The sequence below is a fragment of the Fringilla coelebs genome, assembly GCF_963513975.1.
Source record: "Fringilla coelebs genome assembly, chromosome: 3".
NCBI lineage: Eukaryota > Metazoa > Chordata > Aves > Passeriformes > Fringillidae > Fringilla > Fringilla coelebs.
In genome coordinates, this window is record NC_140030.1 from 93,259,909 (window position 1) to 93,286,404 (window position 26,496).

Sequence of the window (26,496 nt, forward strand, 5' to 3'; positions counted from 1 at the left end):
GAGAAGAGCAGTGAAAATATCAGCAGAACCACGCTGTAAAGCTCGATCCTCAAACTCTCACTGGGCAGGTTTAAGAATTGCCTCAAGTGGCAAAATAGCATCACAGCAATCCCCATACAACAGTGCTTATATCACTGTGACATGCTTTTATGTAGGTACAGGATTAGATTTTGGTATGGCCAGAGCCAGAAGTGGAAATGGAATGCATTCAACTCAATGCTGATCCTCTTCATAACCTCAAATAGATCTGCTGACACTTCTCAGAAACACTGTTTAATGTAACCAGGAGGTTTCATATCAGGACTTTTTATCAGCTGTTGGGTATAAGAGGAGTTTAGTTCTTACTGTGGTTTTAGTGCTCCAGGCAGAAAAGCAGATCCCAAAAAACATCCTGCAAGTTATTTGCTGACCACTGACTCAGTCCTGGCCTCACAGTTATTTGCTGACTACTACCTCAGTCCTGGCCTCACTAGCAGATATAAGGGTGAGGCAGCAAATTCTAATTCTTTGTGCACTTCTTGATGAACAACTCTTCCCCTCACCAAGGAAAACAGGTGTGTGAGTGCTGAAAAGGCATGTGGGAAATAGCTGTCCATTTGCTACAGGAGGTTGAGGCAAAGCATCACAATGAAGCTTGAAGTAATCTGTGTTTGCAGCAAGCCCCAGAGGCTTTCAGGAAAGCAGAATGAGATCAGTGTCCTGCAGCTGAAGTTCTAAGTGAGCCACTCAGACAGGGCAGCACAAAGACGAGCAAAGACAAAACCCAGCACAAGAGGCAGTACTGGGTTTAAGTCTTCTTTGTGGCTCTTTGGAAAAATATAAACTTTTCTCACTCAGGGCCACACATCAATTTGTAACTCAGATTTCCAGCCTTTACAGGAAGACTAGAAGGCATCTGATTAAAACAAACAGATTACAGAAGCATTTGATTAGAAAGCAATTAAGGAAACTTTTAAACAGAATTAAAAGACATTTGAATAGCATCATCTGGCCTGGTACCTTTTGCCTAATTGTTTTCTTGTTATTGGGCTTTCTTTTCAAGTCTCAGCTATCCACAAAGAAATCTTTCTCACATAGTTCAACCCTCATATTTCACTGAACATGTTTTTCTGCGCTGGATAATTTACATTTTCTGGCCCTGGTTTGAAACCCATTTCAGGTAGTTTGGAATTATCTGAGCCTGAAAATGGATTGGAACCTATGCAGAAAAATATGAGTATGCCAAAGGCTTTGCCAGCTCTGCCCCAGCTGTCTGAATTGTCACCAAGCACAGAAAATACTGTCCCCAAAGGACTTGCTCCTTGATATTTATAGGCTGCTAAAGTGAGGCAAGAGCAAACCCTTCTGCCCTGGTCCTCCCAGAGAATTCTCCAGGCAGGCAGTACTTCATCTGTGCTCAAACCAATGAAGAAGACGGATGAGAATAAGAAGATGGAAATTCATCAGTGCAAATTCTAGACGATGTCGGGAAGTTATAAGAAATTCCCTGCTCATATCCTGTGTATGGAAGGAATACAGGGGAAATAGGCAATGTGGAGACAGGGCTGGAGATCATCTAGAAATACCTGTGCACTGGATTTAAGTCCCTTTGGATGGACCAGAAAGCACAGGTTGCAGAAGCTCCAGAAAGACTTACAGTTTCAGGAGTAAAAGATGTAAGAACATTGCTGAATAAGATTTACAATATCAAAGTTGGAAATCAAAAAGTCAGGTTTAAAGACCAATTTATGGTATCTTATTAATTGCAGCAGCTGATTCTTCAGGTTCCCATGGTGCATTAATAGAAATTCACCCAAAGCCAAAAGATATCACCGGCGTTAACATTTACCTCACTGAAACCAGGCGGAGCAGGTTCCCACGGAGCTTGGCTTGGTATTTTCTTTTTTGCTAGGTTGCTATTGCTACAGTAACCCCAAGAAAACATGAAACCAAGGGTGTTTGCACAGGTGTATTTGTTATTGCAGGCTTTGTCCCGAGGCTGCAGCACGGAGGGGTGAATACAGGTGCTGGGGCCTGACACCCCCAACAGGGCTCCTTGTCCCCACACCCTCTCCCCCTGCTCCTTACCTCCCTACAAAAATACCCCTTGGACTATTTACTGCAAAACTCAGCAAGGCAGGCTGGGATCTGAGAGGTTTACTGGTGCCAGTGTGAGTTTTTCCACAGGGTTTCCACAAGGTTCAGATCCAGTCCTGAGGTCATTATTCCCCTATCCAGATTATTTGCTGTAAACTAAAACATGTACTTGCAGGATGAAAGCAGGTGTTTCAATTCTGTGCCTGAGCAGAGAAGCTTTTAAATGTGTGCTTAAATGATTTGTGGAACTAAGGGCTGGAAACTCCCAAATTCTCCTCAGCATATAGAAAGAATCAACAGATGACATGAGAAGTTAGTCATGTAGTTCAGAGAATTACCTGGAAGAAAATTCAGGAAGGAGAAAAGTTAAAAAAAAAAAAAAAAGAAAGAAAAAAAAAAGAAAATAAAAACAAAGCCAAAACTCTTCTGTAGCACATCATTTTTACAGAAAATATCCACAGCTTCCAGAAGAATTTAATCTGTTTTCCAGTATGCACCAGAATAACAGTCTTTCTCAAAACACCAGCACAGATGCAACATCAGATGCGATGTTCTGACAGTGCAGGAAACAACCTTTGCAGTCCAGCAGGAAAAAGGTCAGATCCTCTTGTCCCTCTGTCTGCTCAGAAAACCCTCAGAAATGCTGCTGTAAGACCTCTGCTCAGGTCTGAAAACTGTCCCTGTCCCACAGCTGTTTTTCTCTCAGCATGAGGAGATGGACGTACCTCAGCTAGTAAAGCTCTGAGCCCAAGCAATGCCTGGCATGATAATGCAGAATATATTTGATATATATTCATATTGAAGATGTTCAATACATTCTTTTCTAAGCATTTTATTCTCAGCTTGTCATGTCCCTTCTCCCTTGATTACAGATACAACCTGAACCTGTGAGTAATTTCTCTAGTCCAGAATAATTTATTTTAATATTTCTAGTGGGATGTTTGTTACCAGGAGAAAGAGTCACACAGTTTCAGCATTTCACACAGTCCCTTCTAACTTATTATCCCCTCTTCACACTATTCAGGCCTCTAACTGTTCCCTTCTTTGTCTTGTCAGATTTCTCTTTCAATGACTCAATTAACTCTGATGGAAAGTTCTTTCAGCTGTTTTCTTTACTGCTGCTCTATCTTTTTTCCCTCACTGCTGCTCTATTTTTCTCCAGACAATAAAAGGGTACATCTCAGCTGCTGATGCCCTGTTCCCAGCAGCCCACTGTATCCAGGAAGGCAGGCATCCAGGAGGCATTTAGGAGACAATGTCCCTTCTCCCCTGGAAAAGGAGGCACCCATGGGTTTCTTCAAATTTTTCCAAGGGTTACCAGGAGTCTGTTATGACTCCTGTCCCCACCTCTCTTTGACCACTCTGGAGTCATCCTGAGCCCAAACCCCAGTTCGGGAAGGGTGAGCACAGATCCTTCGGGAATCCCAATACTCTGTTTGTGTGCTGAGGGACAATGACTCAGTGTGCTGTAAGACATGAAATTTTATGATTGTTACAATTTTAGAGGGACTCCATCAGAACCATGAATGGCAAAGGGCAACTTTGGGTACAGTAATAGTGTCCAGCAAGCAGTTGTTACCAAATGGATGGAGGTATTGGTGTTGCTGGCTTGATCCTGATACCTCACACTCCTCTTAGATTTTGCTTGTGCTAAGCAGCAACCCAAATATCTCTTTGGCTATTTTTTAGGAGGTAGTACAGGTTCAACATGCACTTTTGAATCTAAAGCAGTAAGAAAAATTGTTACTTGTGATAACTGTAATCCCACTGCAGAGGAATGCTTGAGAGATTGTAATATTTACCAGGAAGGTGAGTTTGTGAGAGAACTGTGGCCAGAACTGAAGCAGGATCAAAGAGGAAAGACATCCACACTCGTTGAGGCTTTGAGATTTATATCATAAGCCTGACATAAACTGGAATTTACCTAAGGGTCTGAAGAAAAAACAAATAACTCATTAGAGCAAAGCTGTCTGTCTTCATCCCATGTCATAGTGAGTTCTGTGATCCCCGAACAGATGTTTTTAAAATTATATTCTTCATCCTGTTTATATAAAAATTAACATATAAAACTTGGAAGAAAATGCAATTTTCTGTGATTGTACTCCTTCTACAATCTCAGAGAGCTTTCAAATCACCAAATGTGTAGTGAAATATAAGCAGCTACATCACTGCCATGACCATGCATCTGTCTAAAGATTACAAATGGAGGTAGAACATATCCATAAAAATATGGATTATGGACTCATTCTTCTAGAGGACACTCAGCTTCTACAAATTTCATTAAGGGTTAGATTGTGATACTCTTATCAGTTTCAAGTGATGTCTTAATTCTTCATTCCAATGGGATAATTCAAAGAATTAGGTATTATGCAACTTGGAAAGGTATCACAATCTAACCTTAAAAGCTGAGTGCTCTCAATGCACCCTGGCACCAGACTCATTGCCAAGAAAATTAATGTTAGACTTTTGAGGCAAATAATATCCATTGTTTCCCACAAATCATATTTTCTATTATATGAGAAATTTCTTAGCTTATGGACTAAATCCTTTGAGGGGAGGGGAGAATAGCTCCAGTTTCACTGCCTAAGTGTCTGTTCCATTTAAAGGATATTAGCTAGCCAAATGAAAAATGCATGAATCAATCAGCAACCAGGACCTTGATCTCCAAATGAGACAATGCTGAGCTTTGAGATTTATGGTCTTGCTTCCAGAATTCCATTATTTGGAGGAACAACAACAATAACAATGGGAGATGACATCAGAATAACGCGTGTTCTTCTTTTCTTTTCCTTTCCTGTTGATCACAAGATGCTGACTTTGTGTCATTCACCCCTGTCAAATGAGTAAATGTGCAGTGCTTTAAAACCTCACCAGATGCATGCTGGGTTCAAAATAAAATGAGAATATATTGAATGGAAGGGCATTATTGCCACTTGCATTTTGCACTGCTAATTAGTTTATCCACAGAGCAATTGGCTATTTCTTCCCTTTTGCCCTTATTTCTTCTGCAAACAGAACTTCTTTTGATTCTTGCACAGAAAAAACATACTGGTGGGAGTCATACTAAACTGGTGCAAGGCAGGCAAGGATTTTATTCTAACCACTCATGATTCTTCTTTTCTTTTCCCTATAAAAGGGCAGTTGCCCCTTGATTTTATGATATCTACAGTGGGTGAACGTTCTTCAGACATTGCCTGGCAAGACCTGACAGAAGAGGTTTAAATGCTCTGCCATAATACCAAAAGTGAGAGAAGGTGAGGAGGGGATAGATTTACTGGAGGAGGCACGAGGGCCTCTCATTAGCACCATCTGGACACTGGAACATTCACAGCTTATTGTGCCTTAGAGTGAAAATATGCGTACATTTGAAAGTGACTGTATAGATCAGATTCAAACTCAGCCTAAACTCTCTCCAGATGAGGGGATTTAGAATTTGTTCAGTGCCTTATCTTGCATGAATGGGTCCTTTCTGGGGCTGTGTCCCTTCTGCAATTATCATGGCACAGCTCAGCCACTGAGGCAGCAAGGAAGGATAAAGGATATATCAGAGATGCCCTTGCTGCCTTACTTCAGTAACTTACAGGTTATCCAAATCCTTGGTATAATTTTAGGACACGTCAAGCTAACCAGGTAAACCTCTTTCCCTGATGGCATGATCTCCGTTTGGGATGACAGTGAGTTTAATACAGAATGCATCAAGTTAGGGAGGTAAACAAAGAATTGAATTGCTCAACATTTCAGGAGTACCTCAGTAACTGGTTATCTGCAATGAAAATGGCATCCACAATGAAATCACAGCCCTGTATCCCAACCTGTGTGTAGGAAAAGGTAAATTCCAGTGCTTAACTGCAAAAGCAACAACCTCATTGACATGGAATCTCTTCTCAGCAACTTTGAGCATTCTCTTGCAAATAAATCAGCACAGAACATTATTTACTTATTCAGCTAGCAGACAGAAAATCCCCCCAAAGAAATTGGTGTATGTGCTTGTCAACAGAATACAATGCCTACTGGGGTGCCATCTCCAGCATCATGAGCAAAAAAATACACATAAATCTCAGACCTGAGGTAAATGTAGTCATAGAACTGCTAGTAAATCATTACTTCTTCATTACTAGCTGACACATTGCTGTGAAAATGTGAAAGTGCTGACCACTGAACTGCAGCAGTGGTGTTGTTTGTAGCCATGAGTGTATTGTGTCATCTTCTTGTTGTTTTTTGGAGAATGATCCAGTGTGCCACAGCCAGAACAGCCTTCAGTTCTTGGTAAGGAATCCACACCTCCTAGCAGGAACACAAATTAAACAAAGAACAGTTTCTTCCACAGATTATTCAAACAAATATTTTAATCCCATTTCATCTTCTATATGCTTATCACTTATTTTGCATTTGCTTTCCCAGAAAAACATTTGTTTACCATCTCAGGATACATTTTACAGATCATATGATGAAGACTATGAGGAGGAAGCAACCACTTTCCATACTTCTAACATGATACAAAAGCCACCGGAGTCAACATAGGAATTCCTCACTGGCTTTGGTAAGTTTAGAATTAGACCCTTTTAAACACATGATTTATGTTTAAAAAAGACAATGGAAAACAGCCATGAGAAAATTTGGAAAATATGGTGGCTAAGAAACCATCTGTCTTGGAAAAATAGTAGATTTCATATTAAAGCTATTAAATTTTTTTTAAAAGGCAGGCATCCATTTTGTATACTTGGAGTAAGTTGTTGTTATTATTATTATATATTATCATTACTGGGGGCGCGTGCTTAACGAGAAATTCTAATGTTTTTAGAGTTCACTTGCTCCTGCTGTTTGTAGGAGCAGTTTGCTGAGACCAGCAGTGCTCAGGTCATTTATCTCAGACAAACCAACCTCTCCCTGTCTGGCTGCTGCTGTCCTGAGTGATGTGGCCATGTAGAAGGCACTTCAATGTAGGACATCATGGCATTGTCTGGCGCTGGTTAGCTGATGACTCAGTGCCATTTCCATGGAAATAAGTGACAGAAAAATCCCCTCTTTGTACCTCATACATACCCAGGTGAATCACGTTAATCTATAACCTTATAAAAAAGGATCCCCATGCTACATGGCCTTGAGGAATTAGAAAGTTTGTACAGCTTTGGGAAGAAAAACACAACTCAGTGTGAGGGGAAATAGTAAATGCAAACTGAAACTAGTTCCCATTTTGTGGGAAAGTCTACCTTTTTGACATTGTCCCTGTTTTGAAACAGAATAAAATTTCCTCCCAGTTTTTTCCTTGAAGTTAAGTGCTAACAGAGAAAAAGTATTTAAGATTAGCCCAAATGTTTGCTTTGACTTTGAAAATTTTAAAGTGCTTGAACTAAAATATATTTTGAAATTAAAATAAAAATGTAATATCTTTATTTGATCCGATTACTTTTACACTTTTCTTGTAATCAGATTTCGAAGCGTTAACATTTTTCATATTAAGTTTTCCTGAAAAGTTCCTGACAGGCAGGGAAAATAACTGGGCACAAGTGCCACAGAGTTTTTAAAATACACTCCACTGGAGCAGGTAGTTGTATGTTAGGTGTATGTACAGTAAGGCTTGACTGTGCTGTTCCAACCTGCTCTCAGCACAGAGTTTCTTTACCTGCCTTTGTTGCTCCAAATGTTCTTTTAGACCACTAATCTGAAGGAAGGGTCCTTGTGGTCCTGTGATGACACTCCTTTACTTATCAATAGATGTCCACTGGGATAAAAAAAAAAAAAAAAAGGGTGACTTCAGTGGCCCCCTGCAGATGGAGGAACATGGAGATCAGAAGTTAGGTTTCCCATTTCAGTAACATTTTGTGCTACTTTCAGTGGCTCTTCTGTTAGCTAAGAGCATCACCCAGCTTCCAGCACGGCTACAGCTGCAGGAAAGGGCTGGCAGCTAACACAGTAATGACTAAGTATCTATTGAGATTCACTCATTACTATTAATTTCCCCATTGCTTCCAACTGATTCGGGAGCTACTTATGGAAATTCTTCTTCTTCTGTCTTACTGAAATCCAGCGCTGTTGCTGTCAAACCTGCCAACACGCGCAGCAATGCTACTGTGATAAAATAAGTCCAATTCTATCCCAATCTTGCTTTCCTAGGGAAGAACAGAACTCATTAAATAATTATCAACTGTGACAAGAAAGTAGCTGGCCAAACACTTGCTGCTAATCTAGGCATGACAGCAGGACTATACCTTTCAAAGCAGTAATTAGTTAGATGAACAACAACATAAGTACCAGACAATGACACGGAAAGGACTGTCCCTAAAGGACAGATCCATTATTCGTAGGGTTCAGTGTTTGTGTGACTTATGAATGTTATTTTGCAGTATAAAATTACATTTCTCCTCTGCTGCCTTTCTCTTTGTTTTCTGCACAGTTTATGGAAGGGGACAGAGAGAAAATCTGGAGCTGAAGCCATGAGAGAGCAGGTGGCAGAAGCTCAGTAAGACCTTCCTTACATTCATGAAATGAGGGTGGGTGGATAGATCTCAGAGTAGAGCAACACCATCAGCCTGCACCCCCGTCCTGCGTGGATAAGAAATCTGATACTTGCACCCTGCCTTTGTTTTATGCTTGGACTGAACCTCACCCAATGTAGATTTGTAGATTAGAGCTGGTGATGCTCTTGACTTTCCTTTCTCAACAGGTCAGATTCTTAGGTGGTGTAAATTGGTGTAACACAACTGAAGTCAGTGGAATAATACAGATTTATCCTCAGCACACACCAAAGCAGCAGTAAGTGCCAGAGGTGTTGTCCTACCAGCTAAAAGAAATCACAAGCCCAAACTGTTCCCATTGAATGTAGAAAGCAGGATTACGATTGCACGTAGAGTCAAAGCTGAAATTACACCCAGCCAAACTTGTTTTCAACGGGGCTGTTCCAGTGCTTAAAGTTAAGTATACACATAAGTGTTGCAGGATTAAAGCCTTGGTTTGTAATGACAGAGCAAATCCAAATAGAGATGGATTAGCTGGCAGGGGGCAGGTGAGGTGGTCAAAGGCACGTGCAGTTCATCATATGGCTCTGTAATTTACCACGCGATTATCACAACTACATATTTGGTGTGGGGATATAGATATACATGCACACATCTATACACAGAGCCAAACTTTATTGGCACAGAGGCCCCACAGTCATTTCAAATTTAGACTCTGGGCTGCACTTGTTCCAGGACTGCGTGTCTATTGCCAACACACTGAAGCGCCTCAGGCTTCAGTCTGATTCTTTGTTTGCTTGCCCATTAAAGTTCTTATCCCACACTCCCTTTTGGCAGAAAATTTTGTTATTTCTGCTTTATGCTGGCCTAGGCCCTTCTCTTGCCTCTGTTCCTATTAACCTATAGCAGCGACAGCCAGGAGCAAACTGAAGCAGCTGGTTGGAGATGCTACTATCAGACTGAGAAACAGCTGTTGTGCAGAGGGGCCACCCTGAAAAACTTCTATTGCAGCATTGCTGGGCTCTAGTTTGGCCATTGCAGTTGGGGAATTGGGGAAAGAGAGCGCTTTCATTTTCAGATATTTAATTGCTGAAAAATGTAGGGGTGTGTGCAGCATCTTTATTGGATGTCACACAGAAGTAATGCTTTCCAGGTATTTTTTGGCACTTCGCATCATTATCCTCTTACTGCCAGCATGGAATGGCCCCATGTTGCAACTCAGTGTGCAACCGACTTCCAATTTTTCTGTTTAAATTAATATTTACCAGTTGGTTATTTTTGGCAGACTTTTATTGATAGCACTGATTCAAAACAAATAGCCAAATTCTGCCCTTGGTTACAGCCTATGACATTTGGAGTTGACTCCACTTTTATCAATGCCACCAAGGGCAGCCGTGGTTCTTCTCCTGCCTTTTTCCTGCATGACCTTTGCTCTGTCCTTACCTTTAGATGAGAGTCAGGCTGTGGTTTGAATAAGCTGGGATGCAGCATTGAGTAGAGCTCGAAAATGTATTGATTGGGCACTTCTCTAAGATATTTACTAGTCCCTGTATCTTACCTTTCAACAACCAGTCACTTCAGAATACCATCATGTATGTGCAGAAGAAACTCTTGCAAAAGCACTGTAAATTAGACCTTTGCTATCAGCCAAAAAACATGAATTACTGGAGTACTTTTGTATCCATCAAAAATCAGGTGGATTAATCACTTCAGGCTTATTTTAGTTATTTCTAAACTAAAGATGTAGCAGAGTCATTGACCAGGGCATAGGACCCACACTTGAATAGATTCAGAGCAAGTGAGGTACTCAAAGAAGCTGTGCAGAATTTTCTGCATGTCCTGCTGTATGTTTGCCTCCTGAACCCAGGATGTTGATATGAGTAAAACCCTCAGCTATGTCTCTAGAAAAGCTATGAAATGGCACAGCAGTGCCTGTGTAGCTGGCCTGTGGGCCCAAGAGCTGTTGCATTAAGAGCTGTGCTTCGAACCACATTCCTGTTTGTCATCTCAAGGGTGGGAAACCGCAAAAGAACAAAGTCAGCCACCAAGGCTGCCAAGCTAAGTTTGCTGTGACATTGATAAATATTCAAGCCAATGTCTTTCAAATGTTATTGTGAATCACCTTTCCCTCCTTCCTTCCCCTGCTTCAGTCATCTTGCTGGCTCAGAATATTCACCTTTGTCTCAGGCCTCAGCTGCCTTCACTTTATTGCATATGATTGCTATTGTCTTTGTCTCTTTTATCCGCTTCACTGTGTCTCATTTTCCTAAAGTATCTGGCACCCACTTTTCCATAACACTGTTCCTTTGTTTCAGGAAAACATAATTTCAGGAGGCAGCAGAAATACAGCTCCAAAGGCCACAGGGTGACATCCTCTCTCACCTGATCTTTATTCATATCGGGGTTTAATGGTACTTTTTTTTCCATTTCTCAAGCACCCTGCAACACCCTTCCTCCCTGACAGGAAGGCACATTTTAATTCTCATAAAAATGCTTTCCTACCAATCTTCTGTTCTTCAGAAGTTTCAGAGACCTCTCTGTTAAATGCTGATTTTCTCATGTGGAAGGACCTGTTGGCCTGGCTGTGGTTTTTTACATTTTATGACATTTTATTCTCCTTCCTAGATTTGGAAGATCTTAGACCCTTTTGTCATTTCCAATTTCCAATTCCTGTGTTTCCAAATTCTGTTTTGAATACTGTGGTAGGAACAATTGAAAATTCTAAATATCTGATGTCTTTGGCTTTCTAAAAGTAATATTTTTAAGATAATACCACTAATCTTGTGTTTGTGGTTCATACATAATCAACCTGCCCCGGATATCATCAACACCACCAAAAAAAAAAAAAGAAAAAAAGTTTCTCTCATTTCTACCAACTCAGGCAAGTAGGCTGTTATGCTGTCCTTTATGTACACTTTCTTAGCTCCCTAGTGCACTAAAAAAGGGCCCTCAGTCCATTGAAATAATACAAAACCTCAGTTGCTGATGGTAGTGGTATGTGATTTCCTGTGTACGTTTTACACCAGAAGGTACAGTGCCTATTGTACGTCCCCATTTAGAACTCAAACACAATGGCTCATGCAGCTGCATGGTGACCTGCCAACAAAGTTTAAGACAGCATAGACTTCCACATGAATCTGCAGATTAATGAGACAGAGAACTATCTTCTTTTTTCCCCACAAAAGGCTACTCGTGCATTCAGAATGTGCTGCAGACTAACACCAAAGTTCAGCTCGCCGCGGGAGTAGAGAGAGAAGAAACACGCAGAGGATACACTCAGAAACAGCCCAGCCCTTATGGAAAACTCCTGTGGAATCTAACACAAAACCATAACGATTTCTACAGCTTTTTTTTTTTTTTTCCCCTACCATCCTATAGCTCAGATACCTCTTCTGTTAAATTCTATACAATGGCTCAAAAAACTTCATATAAAAGATATAATGCTCCATAGGTTTTAGAGTAATTTTATAGTGTTCTGTTACATTTCTATAGGACCCCCTTGTTTCTATTCCAATTATGTTATCCAGAACTTTTCATAAAAGGCCTATCTTATAACAGGCCCTTTCCCTCTCTTTCTGTTTTCCTTTAACAAAATGTGTAGAGAGATATACATTACAAGGTGTGTTCTTACAACTTCATGACTTTAGGCATATTAAATTCCCATACGTGGCAAAAGCATTATTTGTCTTTTGGCTAGGAAGCTTAGTAAATTAGTGAGAAAACTGTCAAAGCCAGACAAATATAAATGTACAACTGCCTTCTCATCTTGATTAGGCCAATAAAACAGCACTAGTGTGGAAAAGGGAGAAAAACATGAGCTTTCAATCTTTTTTTCATATAATTTTGAAGTAAAGCCCAAACTATAAACACTTACAGAAACCTTTCTTAGCAACTGTCCTCTCAGGACTTTATGTTAAAAGGTGAAATAGGTAGAGCAAGGGTTAATTTATCTCCCAGATAAAACTCTTAAGTGTTTGGCACATCACAGTCTTAAAATTATGAAGCAATTCTTACATATCCGTCTTTTTGGAATACAGTCATTTTGTCTTAAGTGTTAATTCATTTACATTTCCAAAATAATTTCCATTACTTTTAGGCTGCTTAATATTTGCTAGTGGACAAAGACAGCAGGTACTTCAATGGTGGTCTGATACCTTTATAATCTGAAGGTGCTAATCCATTGTGGAAAGATAGCTCAGAATATTGCTTGAGGTAATAATTAGAGGCCAGATTATTCCAAAATGGACCGGAGAAATGACAGCAATATAAATAGAATTTTTCATTTAAAAGGTCACCAAGTTAGCTGTGTTATAGCAACACTGGATTCACTAGTTCCTGTTTGGCATGGCCAAGGCTCCAGACACGAAATTGTCTTCACATACCTTGTTCAGGGGGAAAGGAACACAAGATATTCTGTATGGTCTTATGATGAACAATAAAAATTACAGTGACTAAAGAGATGTTGCCCAAGAAATAACTTTCATCGCTCACTTTTTGCATTTATGGAGTTAGTGATCAAAATAAGTAATTCCACATCTATGAAGGCAAATTCTGGGTATATTAAGTAATGTATAGAAGACTAAAAGTTAAAGTAATTGAACCAATGAAGGTCACATGGTCGATTATTTTTTTCTCTTCCATAAATTTCACAGAGTAACTGTGTTTTGATCTCAGAGAAGCAGGAGAGGGAAGCTCAAAGCAAAGTGGAAAGATTTAGCTTATCAATTTGTGACAACTATTTTTAGTCACTGATTCTTGCACAAGGATACCCTTGCCAGTTTTTATGGCTTGAAGAGAAGGGACCCCAGAAAGGTTTGATAAAATGAAAATGTATTTAAAAAGGACACATAGAAAATATAAAAGTAAGAGCAAGCCTTCTTGAGTTGGTTAACTTCATTTATTAAACAAAAATTTTGTGTCAGTTTTGACTCATCAAGAGCTTATGTTGTTCATAAGAATGCCTCTCTGATGGTATAAAAAGGTTTCTGAATACATGAATCCCAATTCAATACCATCCAAAGCATCATCAGATGTCATAAAAAGGATAAGTTCAAATTCCCTAAGTGTTAATGTGGATTGTGTATCCACTTATTTTTATTATGAAATCTTTATTTCATTCCTGAGATGACTATATTATGTCTTACTGCTTTCATGATTGTTTCAATTCATCTAGTTCCTGCATACATTTCAGAACTTTTCCTTTTTCACATAATTCCCTTGAGAAGCAGCTTTGCATTGACTCGTTTTCTTTCTTTTCTCCCTTTAAGAAAGTTTTGTCTCTGTGGATTTTCTCTGAAGATGTTTTAACTGATGAGCTGTGATTTCAACACTGTTTCCCAGGCTGACTGAGCAGCAGAGTCTCATTCTCTTTGTGAGTGTGTTTGCTGGAGTTGGGACTGTGGTCCAGCTGAACACAGTTTTCAATGCAGTACTGCAATCCCAATGCATCTTCTGGTCCCTCTCTTTCTTTTGTTCCTTGAGATATTTCTTGAAATATGGAGAATCCCTACTCCCCTTCTAGCACTGGAGGAAAAGTGTCATATAAATCTTTGGGAATGCAGATTTCTGTTCCTAGTTTTCTACTGTTTAAAAAAATCCTGACTTTGTTAACGCAGTGATTTTTCTGCAAAGAATATATGATTGATGTATTTGTCCATGAATTGCTGGTTTTATTTATTATTATTTTGATGAAACAGAGTAAAATAACCTGTAAATAAATCCGTGAAGTTCAATAAGGCCCACAGCAAGATCGTGCACATGAGTCAGAGTGATCCCAAGAACCAAGCTGGGGGATGAAGGGATTGAGAGCAGTCCTTCTGAGGACATGGGAGTGTTGGAGGGTGAGAAGCTCAACACAACCTGACAATGCACCCTGGCAGCCCAGAAAGCCAGCTGTGCACTGGGCTGCATCACAGCAATGTGGGCAGCAGGTCCAGGGAGGTGATTGCCCCTCTGCTCTGCTCTGCTCCGGTGAGACCCCCACCTGCGGTGTTGTGTCCAGCCCCCAACAGAGGAAGGAAGGACATTGATCTGCTGTCAGGAGTCCACAACAATGATCTCAGGGCTGGAGCACCTCTGTTATGCAAAAACACACCAAGAGAATCTGGGTTGTTCATCTTGGAGAAGAGAAAGTGTGGTGGTGTTCGCAGGGGTCCCAGGATGAGGGAAGAGATGAGAAAGTTGACTCCATGTTTCAGGAAGCTTGATTTATTATTTTATGATATATATTATATTAAAACTACACTAAAAGAATAGAAGGAAGGATTTCATCAGAAGGCTGGCTAAGAATAGAAAAGGAAAGAATAACAAAGGCTCAGACTGATAGAAACAGTCCGGACAGGTGGACTGTGATTGGCCATTAATTAGGAACAAACACATGAGACCAATCACAGATCCACCTTTTGCATTCCACAGCAGCGCATAATCATTGTTTGCATTTTGTTCCTGAGGCCACTCAGCTTCTCAGGAGGAAAAATCCGAAGGAAAGGATTCATGGCTACAAGAAAGCTCCAGGGAGACCTTATAGAAGCCTTTATGGATCTAAAGGGACCTACAAGAGAGATGGAGAACGACTCTGCGTAAGGGTAGGTAGAGAGAGGACAATCTAACAGACTGGGATTCTCCAAATTGCTGTCCTTAAGAACATTTGTTTTTCCATCTGGTCAATCATATCTGCCATACTGGTCCCTTTACATGCTTGGGCCCTGAAGTTCATTCACCCTCTGCAGTCCAGGTGCTCCAACTGCATATGTAGATTCTGACAACTTCAAGTTTCACATAGCCTTTCTTTCTCACCCCATTGAGAGGCTTGTCAGTGATATAAACCTGCAAGGCAGTCACACTTAAGATAAAAGTTCTTACAGTTTTATCACTATTATTATTATTGTTGCTGCCATTCTCTTAAACCTGAAAACTAATAGGCACTGACAATGGACAAGGGAGATGTGAGTATTTATCTAAAATGTACTTTTCTGTATCTAAAATACTTTCACAGCACAATTCTACATAGTGCTGCATACCTGAAATCCCTGATCAGTTCACACCTATTCTGTCTCCATTCTGGATCATTCCAAGAGCATCCCCAAAAGAGTGCAATGGCCATGTGACAGATGGTTTCCTCCAGAAAGCATTCCCAAAGGCAACACGGGTAAGACTGCCCCATATTATCTCACAACATCCAGCCCATCCAGTATTCCCAGTGCCACATCCCTGAGCTCACAGAACTCTGCCCCATGGAACGAGCACCACAGGGGCTGCAGCTTCAGGGTCAGGTTGTTCCATACACATTGAGCAAACACCACAAACTAAGAGCGCTCTCCATGGGCCAAAAGCTTGCTAGTCCTGGCCCAGAGCAAAACTCCCAAGCCTTGACCACATTTTTTTTTCTCCCATCTGCTTAGTGGGTGCCACACAAGCTAAATGACCACAAAAAAAAAAAAAAAATTCAAGTAATGAGAATTCTCAAAGCCACTGATTGTAATAAAAATACTCTATATTTGACAATTTTCAAATGCACTCTGGTACCTAATGCAGACTTGGGAGAGCACCACATTTCTGTATAAACACATCTGGAGGCCTCCCAGCTGCTGCTGGTGTGATACTTCTCACCACAGTGTCCCTCTACAAATATTCAGTACTCTGCTGGACCAGGTTTCCTCTTTCAAGAAATAGAAGTACCTGTCATCTGGTGATGGATGGTGGCTCTTGTCTCAGCAAAGTCTGTGTGTTCTCTGCTTCTGTCCATGAAGAAAAGCAGGCTCAGAAGGAAAAGCACAAGAGGTGGTTGACAGAGAAAACACATGTGGACATGAATTAGCCTGCTGAAAGACAGGCTCCTCAGACAACAGGGAATCACACCCTGAAAGAGGGAGCTGGTGTACTCAAAGAATGCTCTTTGCTTTCCAGAATCCATCCACTCAATGCTTTTTTTTTTTTTTTTTCATTTTCATTCATGAAATTAAACCAGGACAGTAGGGGAAAAAGGTAAGAACAATATTAGTAACAGTTCTCCCTCCTTCCTGCTGTTACTTCATTTTGCTGGAGAAGAGATTAGAAGGCAGAGTAGTGGTCTGCAGCAAAAAGGAAGAGAAAGGAAAATTATGTCACAGAGGACACTGAGGATTAGCATACCTGTATATCCAGCAGGGGAAAAAAAAGGGAGTATTTGAAGTACATGATACACAGAAGAAATCCCAGCAATGGAATTTGCCAGGAACTAGATGAAGGTGGTAAAATCATTAATAATGAAGAAAGCCACATTCAATAAATATGTCTCTCCTTGATTTGGAAAAAGCAGGATAACAGCAGTATCATATCAGGCAGCCAAAACCTTTTTCAGTCCATTAGTAACCAAATAGGATGTTAAACATCTACTTGTGATAAAAACTTGTAATTCATCAGGCCCAGATAACTTGCACCTGAGGAGTCTCAAATAGTTGGTGGAGGACATTCTTCCTTCCACATGTTAATTTTTAATGGGTCTTGAAATAACACAGAAATTCCAGAAGACTGGAAGAAGACTGTTTTGCCAGTATTCAGCAAGGACAAACATGACGACCTTGGTAAATACAAGCCACTGAACCTAACTTCAAACTGGAGAGGAGGTGAGGGGGGAGCAAAATAATAGAATAGGGGATTCAAGTGATAAAGAATGAAAGGACAGGAAGTAATTAATGCCAGTCAGCATGGTTTTATGGAAAATAGGTCCTGTCAGGCAAACCTGATTAGATTACAAATTTGGTTAAAAAGGTAACTGCCTCAGTGTAATATTTGAGACATTTGTAAGGCATTTGATTTAATTTTGCAAAACGTTCTGATTTTTAAAAAAAATATTGTACAGCCCTGGTGGAATACCCCTAGCAGAACAATGCTTTTATGAAGCAGCAAATCTCAAAAAACGTTTTACCTCTGGGAAGTCATCACTGAATATAGATATTTTTAGCATGGCTGGGAAAGGGTCATTCTTAGGCATAGCATTTGAGCATTTTTGTAGCTAAGTAAATTACTGTTGATTGTGCTGCTAATGCAATCTTTGCAAAAACAAATAGAAAAGTAACCAATATGTACATAGATATGATGTTACATCTTTATACAGCATTGGTGTGGCTACTGAAACACTTCACATTTTCAGTGATCTGTGTTTCACAATGCTGAAAAAAACCCCAGAGGTTTAAAGAATAGCTGCAAAACTCATTGTTAGAGCTGAAGAAAATGCCTTACCGTGAGAACTTTATAGAATATGGAGATATTCCTTGGTTGCCCTGAGTAAATACCTCCATCAGCAGAAAAGCAGTTCACATACTTTTCTTTTTCAGCACCCCCAGTGTGCTTGGAAAAAAACCAGTTTAGGCAGTCTTAGGGCCCAGGTCACCCTGAAGGGCTTCTGTTTCCACATCAGTAGCAGGATAGGTTAAATACAGCCTGGTGGCAATGGGGTGTCCCTCATGTCAGGAGGGGTGCCTGACCTACGGCACACAGCAGCACTCGTGTAGGTCACCTGCATCTGTGAAGGCTCCAAGATTTTTCTCTTGCCTGTAATCCCTCTCCAAGTAAAAGGGCAAGATAAAATGACCCTGGATAATTCAGAAAGTGTCCTAGCCAATTATCCTAGGGAGCCTCAAGGAGTTATCAGAGGATCAAAGACCCTTCTCTAGTCTTCAACTCAGAAAAGTTGCAGCTAGACAACAAAAGGAGAGGCAGGGGAAGAATGTGACAACTTAATGATGCTGCAGTAGTGCTGGGTATGATCCTCAACTTGAGCAAGCAGGTGCCACTCCTTCAAAGTCAGTGGAGAGATGCTAATTTACACCAATGGAGAATCTGACATAATATGTTTTTTTATTTGCTTGAGTCCTGCCGTGGCTCCATAAGCAAAGGTTAATGCAGGTCTGCCAGGGGCAGGCTGGAGTTAGCACAGAAAGGCAGTTGTGAGGTTGCTGATTCTGATAAAAGCAAATTGTGAACTGCAAGCATCTGAGTGTTGAGTGTCACATTCACACCTAACTGCTGCCCTTGCCTGTTCCCCACAGTCATCCAGTTCTGTCATCCTGATATGTTCCTGAAACTACATTTGTGCTGCTGTCACTTTTTGTCTTTGGAAATTTGTGTACAGGCTTCCAATAATGACATACTAAAAATACTTGTAAACTTCAAATGAGTGGATTACAATATGTTTAACCCAGGAAAATCACTTCCATATATTAGGTAGAAACTTGAGTCTTTACTTCTAGTTCTGCACTTGCAGTAGGGATGTTAATGCTGATATAACTGCAGGAGGCACCTAATAGGTGAGGGCAGTGAGTTTGTTCTTTTCATGAAAAAAAAAAAAAAATCAGGAACCTCTTTCTAGATCTCTGGATCTTTAATGTCACAATGTCTCTAAAGAGAAGTCAGACATCTCCATAGGGTTGCCCATCTTCTCCACTCCCACCAGTGCTCTCTGACTGGGAACAAAGTTCTGACTATCAACAGAACCACGGCATCTCTAGAGTATTTTTGTTTCAGTATCGGGCAATGTCAACACTGTCAACATGTCAACAATTAGCGGCACAGATGTAGAAGATAACACGAGGACAGATTTTGAATGTCACACCCAGGCCCCTCCAGGGCTGGGAGCACATCTGCCTAGAGATGGACCTCTGACACACCATCCTTGCAGCCCCCGCTGAATTCTGAACTCACTGCCATCACTGAACTCCCTCCCACCTTGCAGGTTATTTCCTAAAAGTGATCAGCTACACTTTTCCTCTTTGAAAGGCAGCATTTCCCCGCTCCTACTGAGTTTTTACTTTCACACTTAATCTCTGGTTTAAAGGAATAATGCACTCACCTGCTAAAAAGGTGCAAATCTGAACCCAAACTACCATAAATTACAAACAGCTGCCTAGCTACAGCAGGACAGAGTTTAGGACAAGGCATGAGATCTACCCCAAAACTTACTAAACTAGCTTATGCTGAGTTTTTCATTACTTACTCTGCACTGTGGGATGTGCTTCCAAGTGCTCCTGTTGTGAGTACCTCTACTGGTGAGCTGAAAGCAGCTGATGGTACCAAGAGGTTCAGGGGGAAAAAAATAAAATTACAAAGGATAAAAAAGACAAGGTTACTATACCAGATCTCTCTGGAAATAATTGTATTAAATATAGAAAAGGTTACATACCGTTTCCTCTGTCCTTTCTCTCCCCATAGGCTGCTGGCCTATGATTGTTTCTTGTACCTACCCTGTAGCTGATTTTATTGTTTATTCCTAGCTCCCCCTCCAGTTTGCTCGGGGCCCTGTGTCTTAGCCAGTGACTCCGTGCTCCCTTTCCAAGTTCAGAACCTTTCTGGCTAAAGTCTGCGGTGACACGAACACAAAAAGACAGCTCTGGGCACGGGGCATGCAGCCGTTCCTGGAGAGAGCAGGCTGCGCTTCGGCGGTACCGTTTCTGGAAGATTAAGTGATTAAGCCTAACTAAAAGTGACTAACAGGGATAGATCTTTTCCTGTCAAACACAGAAGGTTTTCCATAGAGCAGCTCCAAGGTTGTGAGTGAAGGTGAACAGCTCTGCTTCTAAAGACTCCTTAATTTTAAGAAATTCAAAGACCTGGCAGGACACTTTGTTCTGTGACTTTCTTAAACCTACACCCTACTTCACACCCTTTCATGAGCCATTATCTTTCTTATTTAAAGCAGACACAACGGAAGTTAAAAAAAAAGACAGAAGAGAAGTACAAGTCTCTGCAGATGTAAGGTATAATTTAGCAAAGTATTTTATCACCCAATCCTGCCTGGTCCTCAACACATTGTGCAAGCACGGACTCCTCCACTCATTTTGTGAACGGTGCGGGGAGAGAGCACTCCAGTCTTTTTCTGGTTGCAGGAAACTCCCTGGTGTTGACTGTTCATTCAGCTTTTGCATGCATATTTATATGGCTTAAGGCCTTGAGAGTCTTCATGAATTGATTACTAAAGTCTGTGTTTTGCAATAAACCATTATTTATTTAGGCATTCATACTGATTCGTAAAAACCCACGTTCAGATTTTCTGATGAACATGGTATAAAAACACAGATAAAATAGGGAGATCCAAAAGAATATGTTTTATTTACAGGTTTTGTATAAATACAGAAAACAGGGGACGAGATAAATAACAAAGTAGTCACCAAACTGTTTTCATTAATAACTTATCAAACCAGTTTTATTTTTGAAAACATCCAAAGGAAGCTAAAAGCTATGCAGGCAGCTGGTTGAATTTCTCCTGGAGGGTTTGAATGGGACTGCAGGCCGGTGCTGAATTTCACTCTTGTGAATAAATCCACGCATTATCTTTTGGAAAGCAATATCTTTCAGGGTGGAATAAAGCCTATTTAGTAAATCATTATTTTTGTTTTTAAAACGAAATGACTCTTTATTAAAAAAGAGACCTACTGAAATTTGAATTTTTCCTCATTACCTGAGGCATAATCAAATTGTCAGCTGCTTTACAAGGGTGATAATGTGGAACAGACGTATGATAACATTTGCCATCATTCCAGCTGGTTCCCCCCAAAAGACACCTTCTCACAAGCTTCTCATCAGTGAACCCACATGATCTTAGAGAAGCACAAGTTATTGTTTATAAGTGGTCTGATAATGAACATCAGAGAACCATTAAGGTTGGGAAACACCTCCAAGATCATCGAGTTGATGGATACAAGTTGTTAGACCAGTTTTATTTGGACACAGTGTAATTTGAAACACAAATTAAATACTGAGTTCTGGAAAAAATATAGGAATTTGTCACTGATTTCACTCTGTCAGTGTGACCAGGATTTCACTACTGGAGTATATCATACAGTTTTCACATTTCAGAAGCAAATGCTCAACCATTTCATTTTACTGATGTAGAGAGAAAAAAAGCTGAGAATATTTCAAACTAGTTTATAATGCTATAACAAGATACAGCAGCTGAAGGGACAACTGGGCAATTTAAGGGTGAAAATAAAGTATATATGTTTACTAGGGTTTTTTTTTTTAACCATCTATTAAGAACATTTTAAAATCAAGATTAGTTATTTTGTAGAAGTTTTGCTCTACTTTGAGCAGGGATTAGTTCAAGGAATTTACTAGCTTGTGCAGTGTAAGAGGTCAGAGTAGATGGGTTTAGGAGCTGTGACTCTATTTGTCTAACTATAATGGAGCTATAAATTGACCATCTATAAATTGACTGGATTGACCATAAGGGCAGTTTCCCAGTTAATGTTAATTCATTCTTAAAGTGCATACATTATCAATCGTTATTTTTAAATATACTTAGATATAGAATAGTCTATAACTAAGAGTCTAGACCTTTGAGCTTGACATCCTCAGTCTATACTGAGCTGGGATGTAAATGGCAGTCCTCCTGCACTAGATGAGGTACTTGGCTAGATACTGCTCCTGTTACTTTAGCTGGAAACCCTAATTCCATCCCTGCAGGTCTGCAATTGGTCCTGATCATCACCATCTAGCTGAGTTGCTGAGGGTGATAGGATGTTTTTCAAGGACTGGACCTATTTTCATTGCTCAGTCTTTCCTTGTGAAAACAGAGATATTTTAACTAATTCAAATAATGCTGGTCCAGAAAGACATTATTTTTGCAGTGAATCCACTAATGTCATCATGTTACAATGGATGAGAATATCAGAGAAGTTAAAAATATGCAACTGGATATAAATGAGTTACATGGAATAGTGTATTGTTAGGGTACAACTGAGGGCACAACACCACCTCAATCTTCCTGTCCAGCTTCCCTGGGGACTCCCACACACCTTGTCTCCTGCTGCCCCTGGGACCTGGCTCACCCCTGACCGTGCCTGGGGCTGTCAATTAACCTGCAGGGAGAGCCAGGCTTGCCACGTTCTCCCCCTGCCCTGGTGATCTATCCAGGAGGCCACAACACCTGAGCTCCCTGTGACCTGAACTGCAAACCTGCTCACGACGGAGGTGCCTTGAGCTGGGAGGCCTTGCTGCTCCTCTCAGTGGCACTTCATCACCCTGGTGTGAAATAAGTTTCAGATTACCCCACTAACTATTCTGCTAATGCAGTCAGTATATTCCGTGCTCGCTGTGTTCCTCCAGCGTTCCAAAGGAGAAGCTTGCATGGATAACAAGCAGCTGCTCCTGAAGATACTTAAAAGCTATTTCCTGAGATAACTATGATTTTCTCAATATTACTGCATAGCAATGGAGCATGGAAGTATTTCTTGGTCTTTTGGCAGACAGAAATCTTCCAAATGTGATAAAACAAAACCAGCCACTTTCTAATGCACAAGAAAACTTGTGGTAAGGCACATAAGTTAAAAAAAACCCCAAAACCTAAAACCCAAAGACAACAGCAAATCTTAGAGGCCGGGAAAAGCCGCTGGTGTGCAGGAAGAGAGCAAAATCACCTCAGTTCTACCTTTCTTCAGTGAACAGGACTCGTTTCACCGACTTCACTGGGAGCTGTACTAGGTGCTAATATTGACGGGCGGGCTGTGAGGCCAGCGGCAGAGCCCCCGCTGCCCCAGAGCTGGGTGGTCTGCGGGATGCTTCCACCGCACTCAGGGTGGGGCGGGCAGCGGAGCGGGCGGGAAGGCTCGGGGTCGGCGCTGAGGGCAGGGGTGGGGGCCGGAGCCGGGGCAGGGCTCGGGGTCGGCGCTGAGGGCAGGGGTGGGGGCCGGAGCCGGGGCAGGGCTCGAGGTCGGCGCTGAGGGCAGGGGTGGGGGCCGGAGCCGGGGCAGGGCTCGGGGCCGGAGCCGGGGCAGGTTCGAGGCCGGGGCAGGTTCGAGGCCGGAGCTGGGGCAGGTTCGGGGTCGGCGCCGGGGCAGGTTCGAGGCCGGGGCAGGTTCGAGGCCGGAGCCGGGGCAGGTTCGGGGTCGGCGCTGAGGGCAGGTTCGAGGCCGGAGCCGGGTCAGGGTTCGGGGCCGGAGCCGAGGGCAGGTTCAAGGCCGAAGCTGTGGCAGGGTTCGGGGCCGAAGCTGCGGCAGGGTTCGGAGCCGGAGCCGGGGCAGGTTCGGGCCCGGCGCTGTGTCAGGCCTCGGCGGGCAGCGGCTCCCGGTGCGCAGCCGCCGGCAGGGCCCGCGCCGCCCGGAGGAGGTGCTTCCCGCGGCGGCGGCAGCGGCGGCCCCGGCTCCCGAGAGCAGCGCTGCCAGCCCGCCCGGCTCGCTGCCCTGCCCTGCCCGCAGCCGGGATGCGCTCGGAGGCGGCGCCGCAGCCGGGCGGCCTGGAGAGGTTCGCCAGCGCCGGCAAGGGCCGGGGGCTGCGGGCGCGGCGGCGCTTCGCTGTGGGCGAGCTGCTGCTGAGCTGCCCGGCCTACGTGGCCGTGCTGGCGGTCAGCGAGCGCGGCAGCCACTGCGACGGCTGCTTCGCCAGGTAGGGCCCGGCGGCCGCGGCTTCTGCGGGGCGGCGGCAGAACTTTCCCCCTCCCCGGCTCGTGGTGCTGTGGCAGCGTGGAGGTTTAAAGTCAAAGCTGGTTTTCCGCGCTCAGCAGCTCAGGAAAGAGAAAGGAAAAGGGGAAAAAAAAAAGTTCTGCTCTTCCCGTGCTCTGGCGGTCACGTAGACACGTGCGTAACCATCCTCTGGCAGGAAGTTTCATTGATCCGTCTAGTTTTGAAATAACTTCGTGTTCGCTGGTTTTTATGAGGGTTTGGTAAGGGAGAAAGGGTCTGCAGTCGCCTAATTCACACTTCACATTCCCTAGTGTGGAGGGAATATCTATGAATGAAATGTATGTATCTCCGTATTGAAATATACAGAAATAGTTGTTTGTTACCTCTGTCTGAAACCTTAGTCTGCAAATTACTTTTACTGGGGCGGAGCGCAGGCAATGCAAGAACTTGTTTGTCGCATGGCTGGGAATACTGGGACTGGAGTGCTGCCTGCTCCTGAGTGCTTTGGGATTCCTGGAGCTGGAGGGATGCGGGGGGCCCGAGTTTGCTGGGGCCTCTGCAGCTGCCTCCTCACCTGTGTGAAGGGGAGGTTTTCAATGTTTGCCTCAAGCCTCTCAATTTGAGCCGCTGCAGGGTGTATTAAAAGGTGTATTCGGGTTAGCAAATTCAGCATGGGTACGACACTCTGGCACGTCACACCACACCATATTTTTAGAAGGTGTAGTACTTTCGTGGCTTCTGTCAGCTTACTGAGGAATTAAGTGCCTACCTGGTTATAAATCAGAGCAAATGTTAGTAGTTGCCTCAGTAAAGAAAAACAACTCTTGCAATTGTGCTATTTTTATCCATACATCATTTTTCTTTCCCCATTACCTTATCTGCTTATGACTTGGTCACTTGATTCACCCCTCTCTTTGCATATGAGCACCTAATATAATTCCTAATGAAGCTGGTGAAGCGAGTTCCATTAATTTGAAGAAGGGTACCGCTGAGGTGAATTTCCTCACCTCCTTTACACCTTTTCCCAGCCTGTAAGGTTTGCATTGAAGTGTTGTGTTTGGTTTAAGGGGGTGGTTTTTTTTTAAGTCTTGTACCTAACCACAAGTCTCCTTGTGCCAGAGAAGCTGTCTGGTTTTGTTTATGATATGCAGATTTGTCTGCCAAAGGACCGGGGAATACTTCCATACTTCATGATGTGAAGTAATACTGTAAGGATAATAGTTATCTCATGGAATAGCTTTTAGTTGTCTTCGGGAGCAGCTGCTTGTTATCCATGCAGGCTTCTCCTTTGGAGCTCTGGAGGAGCACAGCAATCAAGGAACCCACTGACTGCAGCAGGACAGCAGTTAGTGGGGTAATCTGAAACTTATTTCACACCAGGGTGATGAAGTGCCACTAAGAGGAACGATGTCTGGGTGATGTAAGGCGATCCGCCAGTGCTCAGACATGTGTTCTGTGTCTGTGACTGTTGCATTAGCGCTGAACTAGCACGTACTGGATTCCAAACTGTGCTGGTAGAACTTCCAGAGAGCCCTAGCAGGGAGGTTGTGGGCTCGACACCAGCCGTGGGAAGGGAAACTTGGCCGAGTTGTCCTGAAAACTTTTGTGGTAACATGGGCAAAATGAGGCCCGTGTAACATTGTATTTGCATGAGATAGTGGTTGTTACTTTAAATACGCGGTTGTAATGTCAGCAAGAGAGTCATGATGTTAGCCCGGCTCGCTCCGGTTGCACCTTGTGTGCTTTGCAAATACAATCAGAGGATGCCAGGCTCGCTGGGTTTTATGGGCTCCAAATACCAGTGAGCACCCAAAAGTTGTTCACTATCACATCATGTAAGGACTCTCACCCTTGATTTACTCCAGTGAGCTTACCTCAGTGTAAGGCTGTTTTTTTTTTTTCTACTTACCCCAGGGAGGGTGTGCAGACATTTTAAAAGCATTCAGTACTGCTGAGAGATCCCTATTGCTGTCATACCAAAATGTCACTTGTTGGGTAACACATGTTCTATTTCTGGTGGGATCTGTTGCAACACATGCACTTTAAAGCAGAAAAGGACCTTCCTCGTGGCAGTTCCCTCTGGTGGGGTATATACAAATATAAAAAAGGAGAATGTGAGCCCTAGGTCTGCTCAGAATACACAGATATCAGAGCAGACAGGGTGGGACATTAAGGGGCTCTCAGGTGACAGGGGATCAAACAGTATATTTAATAACACAGTTTTTTTCCTTGGCTTTTGGAGGCACTTATTCAACAAAGGTCATGCATTCTATAACCAAAGAAGCAGTACAGACAGTACAGCAGTTCTGTCATAGCAGAACCTAAGGGTTAATATCGGCCAACAGAGCAATGTTAAAGTTTGCAAAACACAATAACTTTCACTCGCTATTCTTTGTGTGGTGGCAAAAAATGATGCTGTCTGTCAAAAAGCATAGAGTAACATGTTTTCAAACCCAGCAATTTATCAAGAAAGCAGAGTGCTTTTGCATAATGAGAGTTGCTTGGAAAAATGTGCATTCGGAAGTCTAATACAGTTTTCTTTGTGAAATACAAAATAGCACACAAAAAGTGATCCAGTGTACGCTTTTATTTCA

The 26,496-nt window shown here is 42.3% G+C and overlaps 1 protein-coding gene across 2 annotated transcripts in view; it reads left to right on the top strand.

Moving 5' to 3' along the window:
• Nucleotides 1-23,597: 23,597 nt before the first annotated feature.
• SMYD2 (SET and MYND domain containing 2) overlaps nucleotides 23,598-26,496 on the top strand; it is a 29,213-nt gene continuing 26,314 nt past the window's right edge. Inside the window, exon 1 of one of the 2 annotated variants that reach the window (XM_084202261.1) lies at nucleotides 23,598-23,885. In XM_084202261.1, coding sequence (XP_084058387.1) covers nucleotides 23,704-23,885 — 182 coding nt within the window. In that variant the 5' untranslated portion in view covers nucleotides 23,598-23,703. The remainder of the gene's footprint in view (nucleotides 23,886-26,496) is intronic. The other variant, XM_084202262.1, reaches the window with a different exon arrangement.